Here is a 10,614-nt window from a genome sequence, read left to right as displayed (position 1 = left end):
CTTAGCCTACGAAATCGTGAAAGCATCGTAAGCTATGACGTCACTATGGCGTACGCTGCAGTGACGTCACAACCTACGACGGTTTTACGATTTCGTAGCGCTAAGATGGCTTCGAAAATAGGGCCCCAGGGGACAGTGGTGGAGGGATTGTAATTTTTTTTTTTTAAATGAATATATAATAAATTTAATATAGATCCGTCTCTGTGGCATAATTCACTAAACACTCGTAACTTTGCGATCTCACAGTGCAATGCTAAAAGACTTGCAAAGAGGATGCTTTGTTGTCTAGCAGAACCTAAGATACCTTTGTGAATTAGACCCCACGAAATCGTAAAACCGTTGTAGGTTGTGACGTCACTACAACGCACGCCATAGTGACGTCATAGCTTACGATGATTTTACGATTTCGTAGGCTAAGATAGCTTCGAAAATATGGGCCCTGAATTGCAGATTTTGCATATATTCTTTTGTTCAACATTTCTGTACCTACCAATTGCAAGTTCTTCAATCAGAATTTATTGAGTACCGTAGGTTATACATTTTTGGTTTGTGTGTCCGTTTGTTGCACTATTTCGGTAGAGAAATGTTTGAATTATGGTGCCACAAGTTTTGATTGCCAACTATATATACCGTATCCATGGGCGAAATACCCGCCCTGTCACCCCACCTTTATTCTGTTTAAGTCCCATCAAAAAATCCTTTACATTGTTGAGGGTGGGGTGGGGACCGGGCAGATATGTTTCCAGAATGGCGTAGGAAGGTGGCAAAAAAGGGTGGGGGAGGGGGAGGGGGGGGGGGCACACACGCGCATGCATTCATAAACCATCGCGGTTTCTAATGGATGAAGAAGTTTGGGTTCACATGTCACTCTTGCCCCCCCCCCCCCCCCCCCCCCTCCCGCTACTGAATAATTTTGACCAACTCCTATGAGATGTGCTGAACCATCTTCATGAATTAAAAACAAAGAACAATAATACATTAAAAAAAACTGCATATGTATAGACCGAACTAAAAACTCGCGGCTGGTTGACTATACTAAAACGCAAAAGAAAACAGGTTCTCATTAAATTGGATATACAATATAAAAAATACAACAGGGTCATTCTACACGAAATGTGTTTGTTTTGTCCTTGTTTTGTAAGACCCTTTGTAAGACCCTCTGAAATACTAGTATCTAAAAATATTCATTATTTTAAGCAAAATATCATTGTATTGTCATTTAGGAACAATGAAAAATGAATACAAAGTAATGTTACATGTTCTCAACATTATGGAAATATTATGATTTCAGGCATACTAAGCAAGTGTGACATGTTCCCAAATGCATTTCACAAGATATAGCATGTTTTTGGGGGCATTTTATGTGTCTAATTGGCCAAAACATGTTAATGTATTTTATAGTGTAATATAATATGTCCAAAATAAGATTAATAGTTCTTATTTAGTATTCCGGTATCATTCATAAAGGCCTACAAATGTTGTCCCCAACTCCTAAGTCAACTAAGTTACCAGATGAATATTTGCCTTGCACGGGGAGGTAACTCCATGAACACTGACTTAACAATCACCAGAGGGCATTTCCACAAGTTGCTTTCGGCGGGAACTTCCAAGAAGAGTGTTTTTACTTAAAGAAGTTTCATTTTTAATTTCAACGTTCAGTCGACATCGCCATACTCGGATTCGGCCATCAGCGTTGGAAAGGTTGTAACGGCTCATCCGTAAACAAAACTTGTTGCCACCGGACACGTCCCCGCAGTGTTCGAGATCAAACTTGTTGGGCAGTATCCCAGTTGGATACTAACATTTCAAAATCTGGTATCCCACCTAATAATTTAGTATTATATGGTATCCCGGTGGGATACTGGGTTCTTGAAGTCCCACACAGATTTTGAGAGGAAACCCGCTGTCGCCACTACATGGGCTACTCTTCCGATTAGCAGCAAGGGATCGTTTATTTGCGCTTCCCACAGGCAGGATAGCACAAACCATGGCCTTTGTTGAACCAGTTATGGATCACTGGTCGGTGCAAGTGGTTTACACCTACCCATTGAGCCTTGCGGTGCACTCACTCAGGGTTTGGAGTCGGTATCCGGATTAAAAATCCCATGCCTCGACTGGGATTCCGAACCCAGTACCTACCAGCCTGTCAGCATTCTCAAGTGCATTTGTATCTGCGACTTTTTTTTCTTTTTTTTTTCTTTACGTTACAGGCGGCCAACCATCTGGCACATTCAACTGCAAACGTGAGGGTTCCCCGTGCAAGAACGGACAGACTTGTAAGGTGGACGGGACGTGTGACTGCGGAGCAGACTATATAGGCTATAACTGCGATGTACTTAAAGGTAAGTTCAATTTCAGGTGCCAGAGTGGGGGTGGGGTGGAATGCAATTGGGGGGTGGGGGGTGAAGGTATTAATTAAGTTATTACATAGTAATTTTATTCCTACAAATATAATACAAATTCTGTTTCTCCATCTGGCCTGTACATTAATATTGTTATTATTAATTGTTGTTGTTATTGATGTTTGTTTGTTTGTTTGCCAACACCAGTTTGTTTGGTAATATGCACTGGCCTCGGTGTCATCGTGGTTAGGCCATCGGTCTACAGGCTGGTAGGTACTGGGTTCTCCAAACCCTGAGTGAGTGCTCCCAGGCTCAATGGGTAGGGGTAAACCACTTGCATCGACCAGTGATCCATAACTGGTCCAACAAAGGCCATGGTTTGTGCTATCCTACCTGTGGGAAGTGCAAATAAAAGATCCCTTGCTGCTAATCGGAAAGAGTAGCCCATGAAGTGGCGACAGCGGGTTTCCTCTCAAAATCTGTGTGGTCCTTAACCAACCATATGTCTGACGCCATATAACCGTAAATAAAATGTGTTGAGTGCGTCTTTAAATAAAACATTTCTTTCTTTGGTAATATGCATTGAATTGAATTGTGTTTATGTCACATGCATGTGTGTAGCACTAGAACACTTACCCCCCCCCCCCCCCCCCCCCTCCCCCGTCCACCATGGGGTGATCCCTCTTAACTGTTTCGTGTTTTAGATAAGAAGGAAAAGTCGCCCTGTGCGGCCAGTGGAGATCAGTGTGGTGCCCATGGATTTTGTTACACGGACACGGCGGGTACAACAGCAAAATGTTTCTGTGAGGTTGGTTGGGGACCCAAGTCCAGAACTGAGGATAAATGCACTACTGGTCGTTGTAAGTAGAGAGGGTTTTTTAATTTGTGTGTTTTTTTGTGTATGTTTTTTTTTGTTTTCAGTTTGTGTTTTTTTTTTCATAATTAGTCACCTAATCGGATAGTATCCGTCTATCTGTTTGGATTTTTTTTTTTTTTTTTTTTTTTTAATTTCCTTAATATTTGTTTCTTTACTTTTTGTCACATTACATCCAAGATAGGGAGCTGAAATTGTTTTTTTCTCTCTCTCTCTCTCTCTCTCTCTCTCTCTCTCTCTCTCTCTCTCTCTCTCTCTCTCTCTCTCTCTCTCTCCCCATCTACCTTAATCAGTCTGTGTGTGTGTGTGTGTGTGTGTGTGTGTGTGTGTGTGTGTGTGTGTGTGTGTGCCTCTATCTGGGGGTGGGACGTAGTCCAGTGGTAAAGTGCTCCGTCTGTCTGAGATCGATCCCTATCGGTGGGCTCTTGAGCTATTTCTCGTTCCAGTCAGTGCACCATAACTGGTATGTGAAAGACCGTGGTATGTGCTATCCGGTCTTCGGAATGATGCATAAAAATCCCTTGCTGCTAATTGAAAAGAGTAGCCCATGAAGTGGCAACAATGGGTTTAATCTCATATATACTACTCAAAAGAATTTAAGGGTCAGACGATATTTTCGACATTATTTTCTGAATGTCAATTATATTAGCTAGACTATAATGTCATGCATGGTATTGTTCCATTTTGACGAAAGTGGGTCTAAGCAACCCATAAATGAATTAAAATCCACTGTCATTGACACTGTCGACTAGTTCTAATGGCGAAAACATGCTTACATTTGCACGTAAATTAGGGCGAAAGCGAAAGGTCTGCTAAGTGCCCATAACTTGCTTTTTGACAAAGCGCTTCATTTGCACGCTTTGCATGTGTATTCCATGTTCCCAATGCTGAATTTCCGTATAATTGGAGCTTGCGTTCGTGTACGGTGCACACTCCAAATTCGACAATGGTACGACGTCAACTGACTATCGAAGATCGAGGAAGGGCTATTGCTTGGCTTCAGGATGGCAATACGCAAAGAAATGTTGCTCTGAGACTTGGTGTCAGTCAGAGTGTCGTTGGCCGACTGTGGCAACGGTACCAAGCAACGAATTCTGTTCGAAATCGTCCACGTTCGGGAAGACCCCGAAGCACTACAAATAGAGAGGACCGCTACATCACCAATATGGCTCTACGTCAACGCACAACCACTGCACGCCGATTACGTGACAATCTGCGGACTGCGACTGGAACTCAGTGTCTGATCAAACAATACGCAATTGTCTGAGAGCCAATAATCTACGCTGCCGTCGCCAGGCTGTTCGACCACCACTCCTACCACGTCACAGAACGGCCAGACGTCACTGGTGCACACTTCATCTGCGGTGGCAACGTGTTCAGTGGGGTCGAGTGATGTTCACTGATGAGTCCAGGTTTAGTCTCCAGTTCAACGACGGTCGGGTTCGTGTCTACAGACGTCCTGGGGAGCGCTTTGCTGACGTTAACGTTAGACAACGTCACCGGTTCGGTGGTGGCAGCGTCATGGTGTGGGGCGGCATCTCTATCCACCACAGGACCCTCCTCTATGTGGTGGATGGCAATCTGAATGGAATCCGCTATCTGAATGAGATTATCCGGCCGTTGGTTCTCCCAGGCCTTCAGCAGATTGGCGGCGGGGCAGTTCTGCAGGATGACAATGCCAGACCCCACCGCGCCAGGGTGGTAACGGACTTTCCCAGACAACAAGGTATCGCCAGGATGGATTGGCCAGCATATTCGCCTGACTTGGCCCCAGTAGAGAACGCCTGGGACGAATTAGGCAGGAGAGTTCAGGATAACCATGCCCCTCCGGCCAACCTTCATGATCTGGGTCAACTTCTTATGGCAGAGTGGCAGGCCATTCCCCAAGAGTTCTTCAGACGTCTGATCAACAGCATGAGGCAACGATGTGTCGAGTGTATTCGCGCCAGGGGTGGATTCACACACTATTAAACGAATGTTCTAATGTGTAAAATCCATGTTTGACAACCTTCAACTTTGACAGCATGTCATGTGACTTTCTTTTATACAGTGACGTTTATTTGTGTGTTTTTTTGTAAATATGGAAAAATAAATTAAATTTTTGGTGTAGTTTACATCATCAATCTAATACACTCTGAAACTTATTTGGTTATACATTTTTGACCCTTAAATTCTTTTGAGTAGTATTAAGGTACCAAAAAGTCGGGGTGTGGGGTGTGTGTGTGTGTATGCCCCCCCCCCCCCCCCCTACGCCAGTGTTTAACATTAATAATTAGCCAATTGGCAAATTCCATTATACTTTTTGTTGCTGTTTAAAAATTCAAAACCATACTGTCTGTTTATCAAATTGTGTTATGTTTACAGATAAAGTGGTCTGCTTCAAAGACAAGATGATGATTAATATCTACCCGTACAGTCCGTTGTCGCCTACTTCGAGGATATACTTGTGGGGCAATCCACTGTGTAAGATATCAGCCGGCTACAGCACAATGAGCGTAGATCAACAGGCTTTCGTAGGTGGGAGAGCCAGAGAAATCGCCCACACCGGCGAATCGGATTGTGGATCGGCCACCATGGTTGACGATGGGGTAAAAAAAACACCCACAATAGTCTTAGTAGCCCGAGTATGGGAGTCTGGGGCACGTTGAGTTTCGGGGCACGTTAGTTGTCGGGCACGTCAGGGGTTCAAAAAAATTACTTGCCACAAGGCAAGTGCCAATCAGATATTCACTTACCCCATATATTTTTCCACTTGCACATACTTCTTAAAGGGACATTCCTGAGTTTGCTGCATTGTAAGATGTTTCCGACTCATAAAATATTTCTACAATTAAACTTACATATTAAATATATTTTCTTGTTTAGAATATCAGTGTTTGTATATTCAATGTGTTTCTTGTCATCTCAATATTTGTAAGAAGCCCAAACTGGATTTTGTCTTCAAATAATTTCGTACTTACTAAAAAACTATATTTTAGGAATTAAGATGAAATTTAACCTAGTACAAATATTAGAACGATCAGAAACACGTTTAATATACAGCCACTAATATTTTATGCAGAAAAATGTTTGATATGTAATTACAATCGTTAAAAAGTCTGTTAGTCGATAACATCGAAAAAATTGCTGCAAAGTCGGGAATGTCCCTTTAAGATAACCAGTTGTGTTACTCCTGTTTAATTTAATACGGTGCTTAAAGGCATATTGTCACAGACCACTGACCTATTTACTGGTCTAACAAAGTATTACCTGAACAAAAATAATTAGATTTTTCCCTAAATGTCCTTATTCAACCATCTTCATAACCACAATACTCCATTTATTAATGATATTTTATAAAAATAATTGAATTATGGCAATGGTCCATAATTCAAAAACTAAAATTGCCGAGAGGGTTGACATGGATTTCACTCTATCATGGTTCAGTTAAGGTGATGCAATAGCTAGATTTGGTTTCCAACAATTAATGTACTGTTTAGTTATTACCCATTTTTAGAGAAATAAGGTCCTTAAATCTGTGACAGTATGCCTTTAAAATCATTAATAACTACAATTAGACTATGAACTGCGTGGATGGTACGTGGTGGTGGTTTGTGAAGGTACCGTGCTTGGAGCACGTTTAGTCAGGTTTGGTCGCAGCAGTTTCAGTGAGTTAATTACTCAACCTGCTACCGGCCTCGGTGGCGTCGTGGTTAGGCCATCGGTCAACAGGCTGGTAGGTACCGAGTTCGGATCCCAGTCGAGGCATGGGATTTTTAATCCAGATACCGACTCCAAACCCTGAGTGAGTGCTCCGCAAGGCTCAGTGGGTAGGTGTAAGCCACTTGCACCGACCAGTGATCCATAACTGGTTCCAAAAAGGCCATGGTTTGTGCTATCCTGCCTGTGGGAAGCGCAAATAAAAGATCCCTTGCTGCTAATCGGAAAGAGTAGCGCATGTAGTGGCGACAGCGGGTTTCCTCTCAAAATCTGTGTTGTCCTTAACCATATGTCTGACGCCATATAACCGTAAATAAAATGTGTTGAGTGCATCGTTAAATAAAACATTTCTTTCTTTCTTTTTTATTTCTCTAAAAATGAATAATAAATAAAAATTACATTAATTGTTGGAAACCAAATCTAGTTATCAGATCACATCACATCACTTCAGCTGAACCATGGAGTGAAATCCATGTCGTCCCTCTCGACAGTTTTAGTTTTTGAATTGTGCACCAATGCCATAATTGAATTATTTTTACAAAATGTCAGTAGGATGGGTCAGTTTTGATTAGTTTTCTGTTGATTTTGTGAGAAATCTCTTCATAGGATATATTATGTGTTTTGTTTTACTTGTTTTAATGTCAGAGGTGATTAAATTTGTTGATTACTTTTGTTTGGGTGATCGAGATTTGTTTGATAGTATTAAAATAAGAGGACAGATCGAGTCAACGTGCCCTGGTCTACCCATCCAGGACACAATATTTCACGAGAACCATTGTTCGCATGTTGGTTACGCAACTTTAAAATCACGAGAACTGCCAATCGGTTACATCGTGAAGAATTACATTCTAAAATTAAAAATATATATATATCAGTAATGAAAGTGAAAATCAATTTGTTTTTAAATACATTTGAACCACCAATGTAACACAGAACCGTAGTTCCATGTGTTTTAGGATTAGGTAGGTCTAACTCATCAGTTACGAGAACTATATTCACGTACCCGAACAACTGGCCGACTGGTGCTGAAGCAAATACTAAAATATAAGACAAGAACGACAGATATATTCGGGCAAGAGATGCTGCTATGCCTTTTAACTACCTATTCCCATCATTCAACCTGCAACATTAGTTTGTAATCCATGTAAAAATGCATAGTGATTCGTTCACTACGTATTTAACGGGAACATTTTTTAAATGGGTTACTGTCGGGTTTCTTCCTGTTGTGTGTGTATTAAGTGGTTAATATGTCAAATATTTGTTATCAGCAAACTCGAACATGATCAGTGTAAGGGGCCATTCAGATATTACGTAACGCTTGGGGGGTGTGTGTAAGTCCAAGTGTTATGTGGCGTTACATGGGGTGGGTGGGGTGTATTGAACAGCGTTAGGTAACACAATTCTTTTTTCTCTTAAACATGCCATGACAACCATATATAATGTAGGTTTTTAGAGGTAAATGTAAACCCAAAAGTTTTCTTTGTCAACCATGATGGTGATCAGTTAAAATGGCGCAAGTGAATACCCGCGTTTTTCCCCATCCTTCAGCAATACGTCACTTTAATGACGTCATCGTAGTACACATGGGTATAAATAAACATTGCCACGTTGCTTTGTGTGTTTGGGGGGTGGGGGGGGGGGGTGGGGATCTCCGAGCGTTACGTAATATTGGGTTGTTTTTTTTTTTTTTTTTTTTTTTTTTTTGGGGGGGGGGGGTATGGTCTAGCATTAAGGGGCATAATGCCGCATTAAAGGGGGTGGGTGGGTGTCTAATTTTGACCAAAATAGTGTTACGTAATATTTGAACGGCCCCTAAAGATATTTAACATCAAACATAGGATTGTTGTTTCATTAGAGCAGGAATCTTTTGAGTACCATTTGATAGGCACTGATTGTGCAGTTTTGATATACAGTTTTCTCTTGCAGTAATGAGTGCCATAACCGTCCACGTGTCAGTCTTGCTCCCTTAGGCCAGAGTACTAAGGCTAAATGCTAGTATATTCCTTTCTTTTTTTTCTTCTTCAGGCTGGCAAGATCACATTTAAACGTGACTTCTATGTCGGCTATAACACAGATTACTCTTCATCCCTGGATGAGATTCTGACTGCTGTCTGCGAAATCGATAAAGAGAACCAACAAATCACGTCCAGCATTGAGATGAAATCACTTGCAAAGTAGGACATGGTGGTGGTAGTGGTGTTTTGTGGTAGCGGTGGTGCTGGTTTTTCTAGGGGTGGGGGGGGGGGCGGGATGTAGGGCATGGTAGTTATAGACTGGTGTATGATGGGTCACAATGTCTATCAATTTTTGGCATTTATTACAAACACAAAACATAATGAAATATGAAACACATACATAATTGCAGCTTTAAATAATAAAAATATATATACGAGAATGCAATTTAATTTAAATAATAAAAATATGTACGAGACTGCAACTTAATTTAAATAATAAAAATACATACGAGACTGCAGCTTTACATAATAAAAATATACCCTAGACTGCACCTTTACATAATACAAACATATACGACACTACAACTTTAAATAATAAGAAATATATGAGATTACAACTTTAAATAATAAAAATATATGAGATTACAACTTTAAATAATAAAAATAGTGTTCCACCTAATCGAATACCGGGTAATTGAATATTTCGCCTAATTGCAATATTTGTTAAACACCGAACCATTTACTATCATTTGTATCCAAAACAAGCTGTTTAACTGAATAGTCTCTGATCAAAATCTGCGTATTTGCAAAACAAAATAGGAGAAAAGCAATTTAAAATGTGTTTAAATTCAACAAAATTAAGCATGCCTTTATTTCATATTAAAAGATTGCTGCTTTAATGAGTGTTTTTGTATTTAGAGATGAGCTGTTGGACTCTGATACGACAGACAAACACCTGCCAGTTTCTCTAAGCATAGAAGCTGCCGGCAGCTCCCTAAGCCAAGGGGCCACTGTGGACGTGGGACAAATACTCGCCTTTACATTCTCTGTCGACCCAAGTAAGTCCGGTCATCAGTACGATAGATAGATAGATAGATCGGGCACGGATGCAGGACTTCTCAAAGGGGAGGTGGCAAATGTGATATTTTTATTAAGCATTTATAACAGTTAATATAATTACGTTTCCCCTTAAAGATTATGGGTGGTTTTGAAAATGGGGAGGTGGGGGGGTCCAGATCCCTGGACCTCCCTGCATCTGCTACTGTAGGGGGGCGGGACGTAGCTCAGTGGTACACCACTCGCTTGCTGTGTGGTCGGTCAGGGATAGATCCCTGTCGTGGGCCCATTGAGCTATTTCTCGTTCCAGCCAGTGCACCACGACTTGTATATCAAAGGCTATTGTATGTGCTATCTTGTCTGTGGGATGGTGCATATAAAATATCCCTTGCTGCTAATCGAAAAGAGTAGCCCATGAAGTGGTGACAGCGGGTTTCCTCTCAATATCTGTATGGTCCTTAACCATATGTCTGACGCCATATAACCGTAAATGTGTTGAGTGTGTAATTACATAAAACATTTACTTTCCTTTCCGCTACTGTAGATGTATTGTTTTCTTTGGTAGGGGTTGGACTTAGCCCAGTGGTAAACCATTCGCTTGATGTGCAGTCGATATAGGATCCTCGTCGTCGGTGGACCCATTGGGCTATTTCTCATACCAGCCAGTGCTCCACAACTGGTGTAATAA

At 41.2% G+C, this 10,614-nt stretch overlaps 1 protein-coding gene across 1 annotated transcript in view; it reads left to right on the top strand.

Moving 5' to 3' along the window:
• Window positions 1–1,647: 1,647 nt before the first annotated feature.
• The window catches only part of LOC121373550, a 20,622-nt gene continuing 11,655 nt past the window's right edge, over window positions 1,648–10,614 (top strand). Inside the window, exons 1-6 of the mRNA XM_041500225.1 lie at window positions 1,648–1,815; window positions 2,211–2,342; window positions 3,047–3,202; window positions 5,581–5,804; window positions 8,941–9,089; window positions 9,789–9,928. Coding sequence (XP_041356159.1) covers window positions 5,607–5,804; window positions 8,941–9,089; window positions 9,789–9,928 — 487 coding nt within the window. The 5' untranslated portion in view covers window positions 1,648–1,815; window positions 2,211–2,342; window positions 3,047–3,202; window positions 5,581–5,606. The remainder of the gene's footprint in view (window positions 1,816–2,210; window positions 2,343–3,046; window positions 3,203–5,580; window positions 5,805–8,940; window positions 9,090–9,788; window positions 9,929–10,614) is intronic.

The sequence above is a fragment of the Gigantopelta aegis genome, chromosome 5, assembly GCF_016097555.1.
Source record: "Gigantopelta aegis isolate Gae_Host chromosome 5, Gae_host_genome, whole genome shotgun sequence".
Classification (NCBI taxonomy): Eukaryota; Metazoa; Mollusca; class Gastropoda; order Neomphalida; family Peltospiridae; genus Gigantopelta; species Gigantopelta aegis.
The sequence above is the reverse complement of the archived record's forward strand: the minus strand, read 5'-3'. Positions and strand labels throughout refer to the sequence as shown.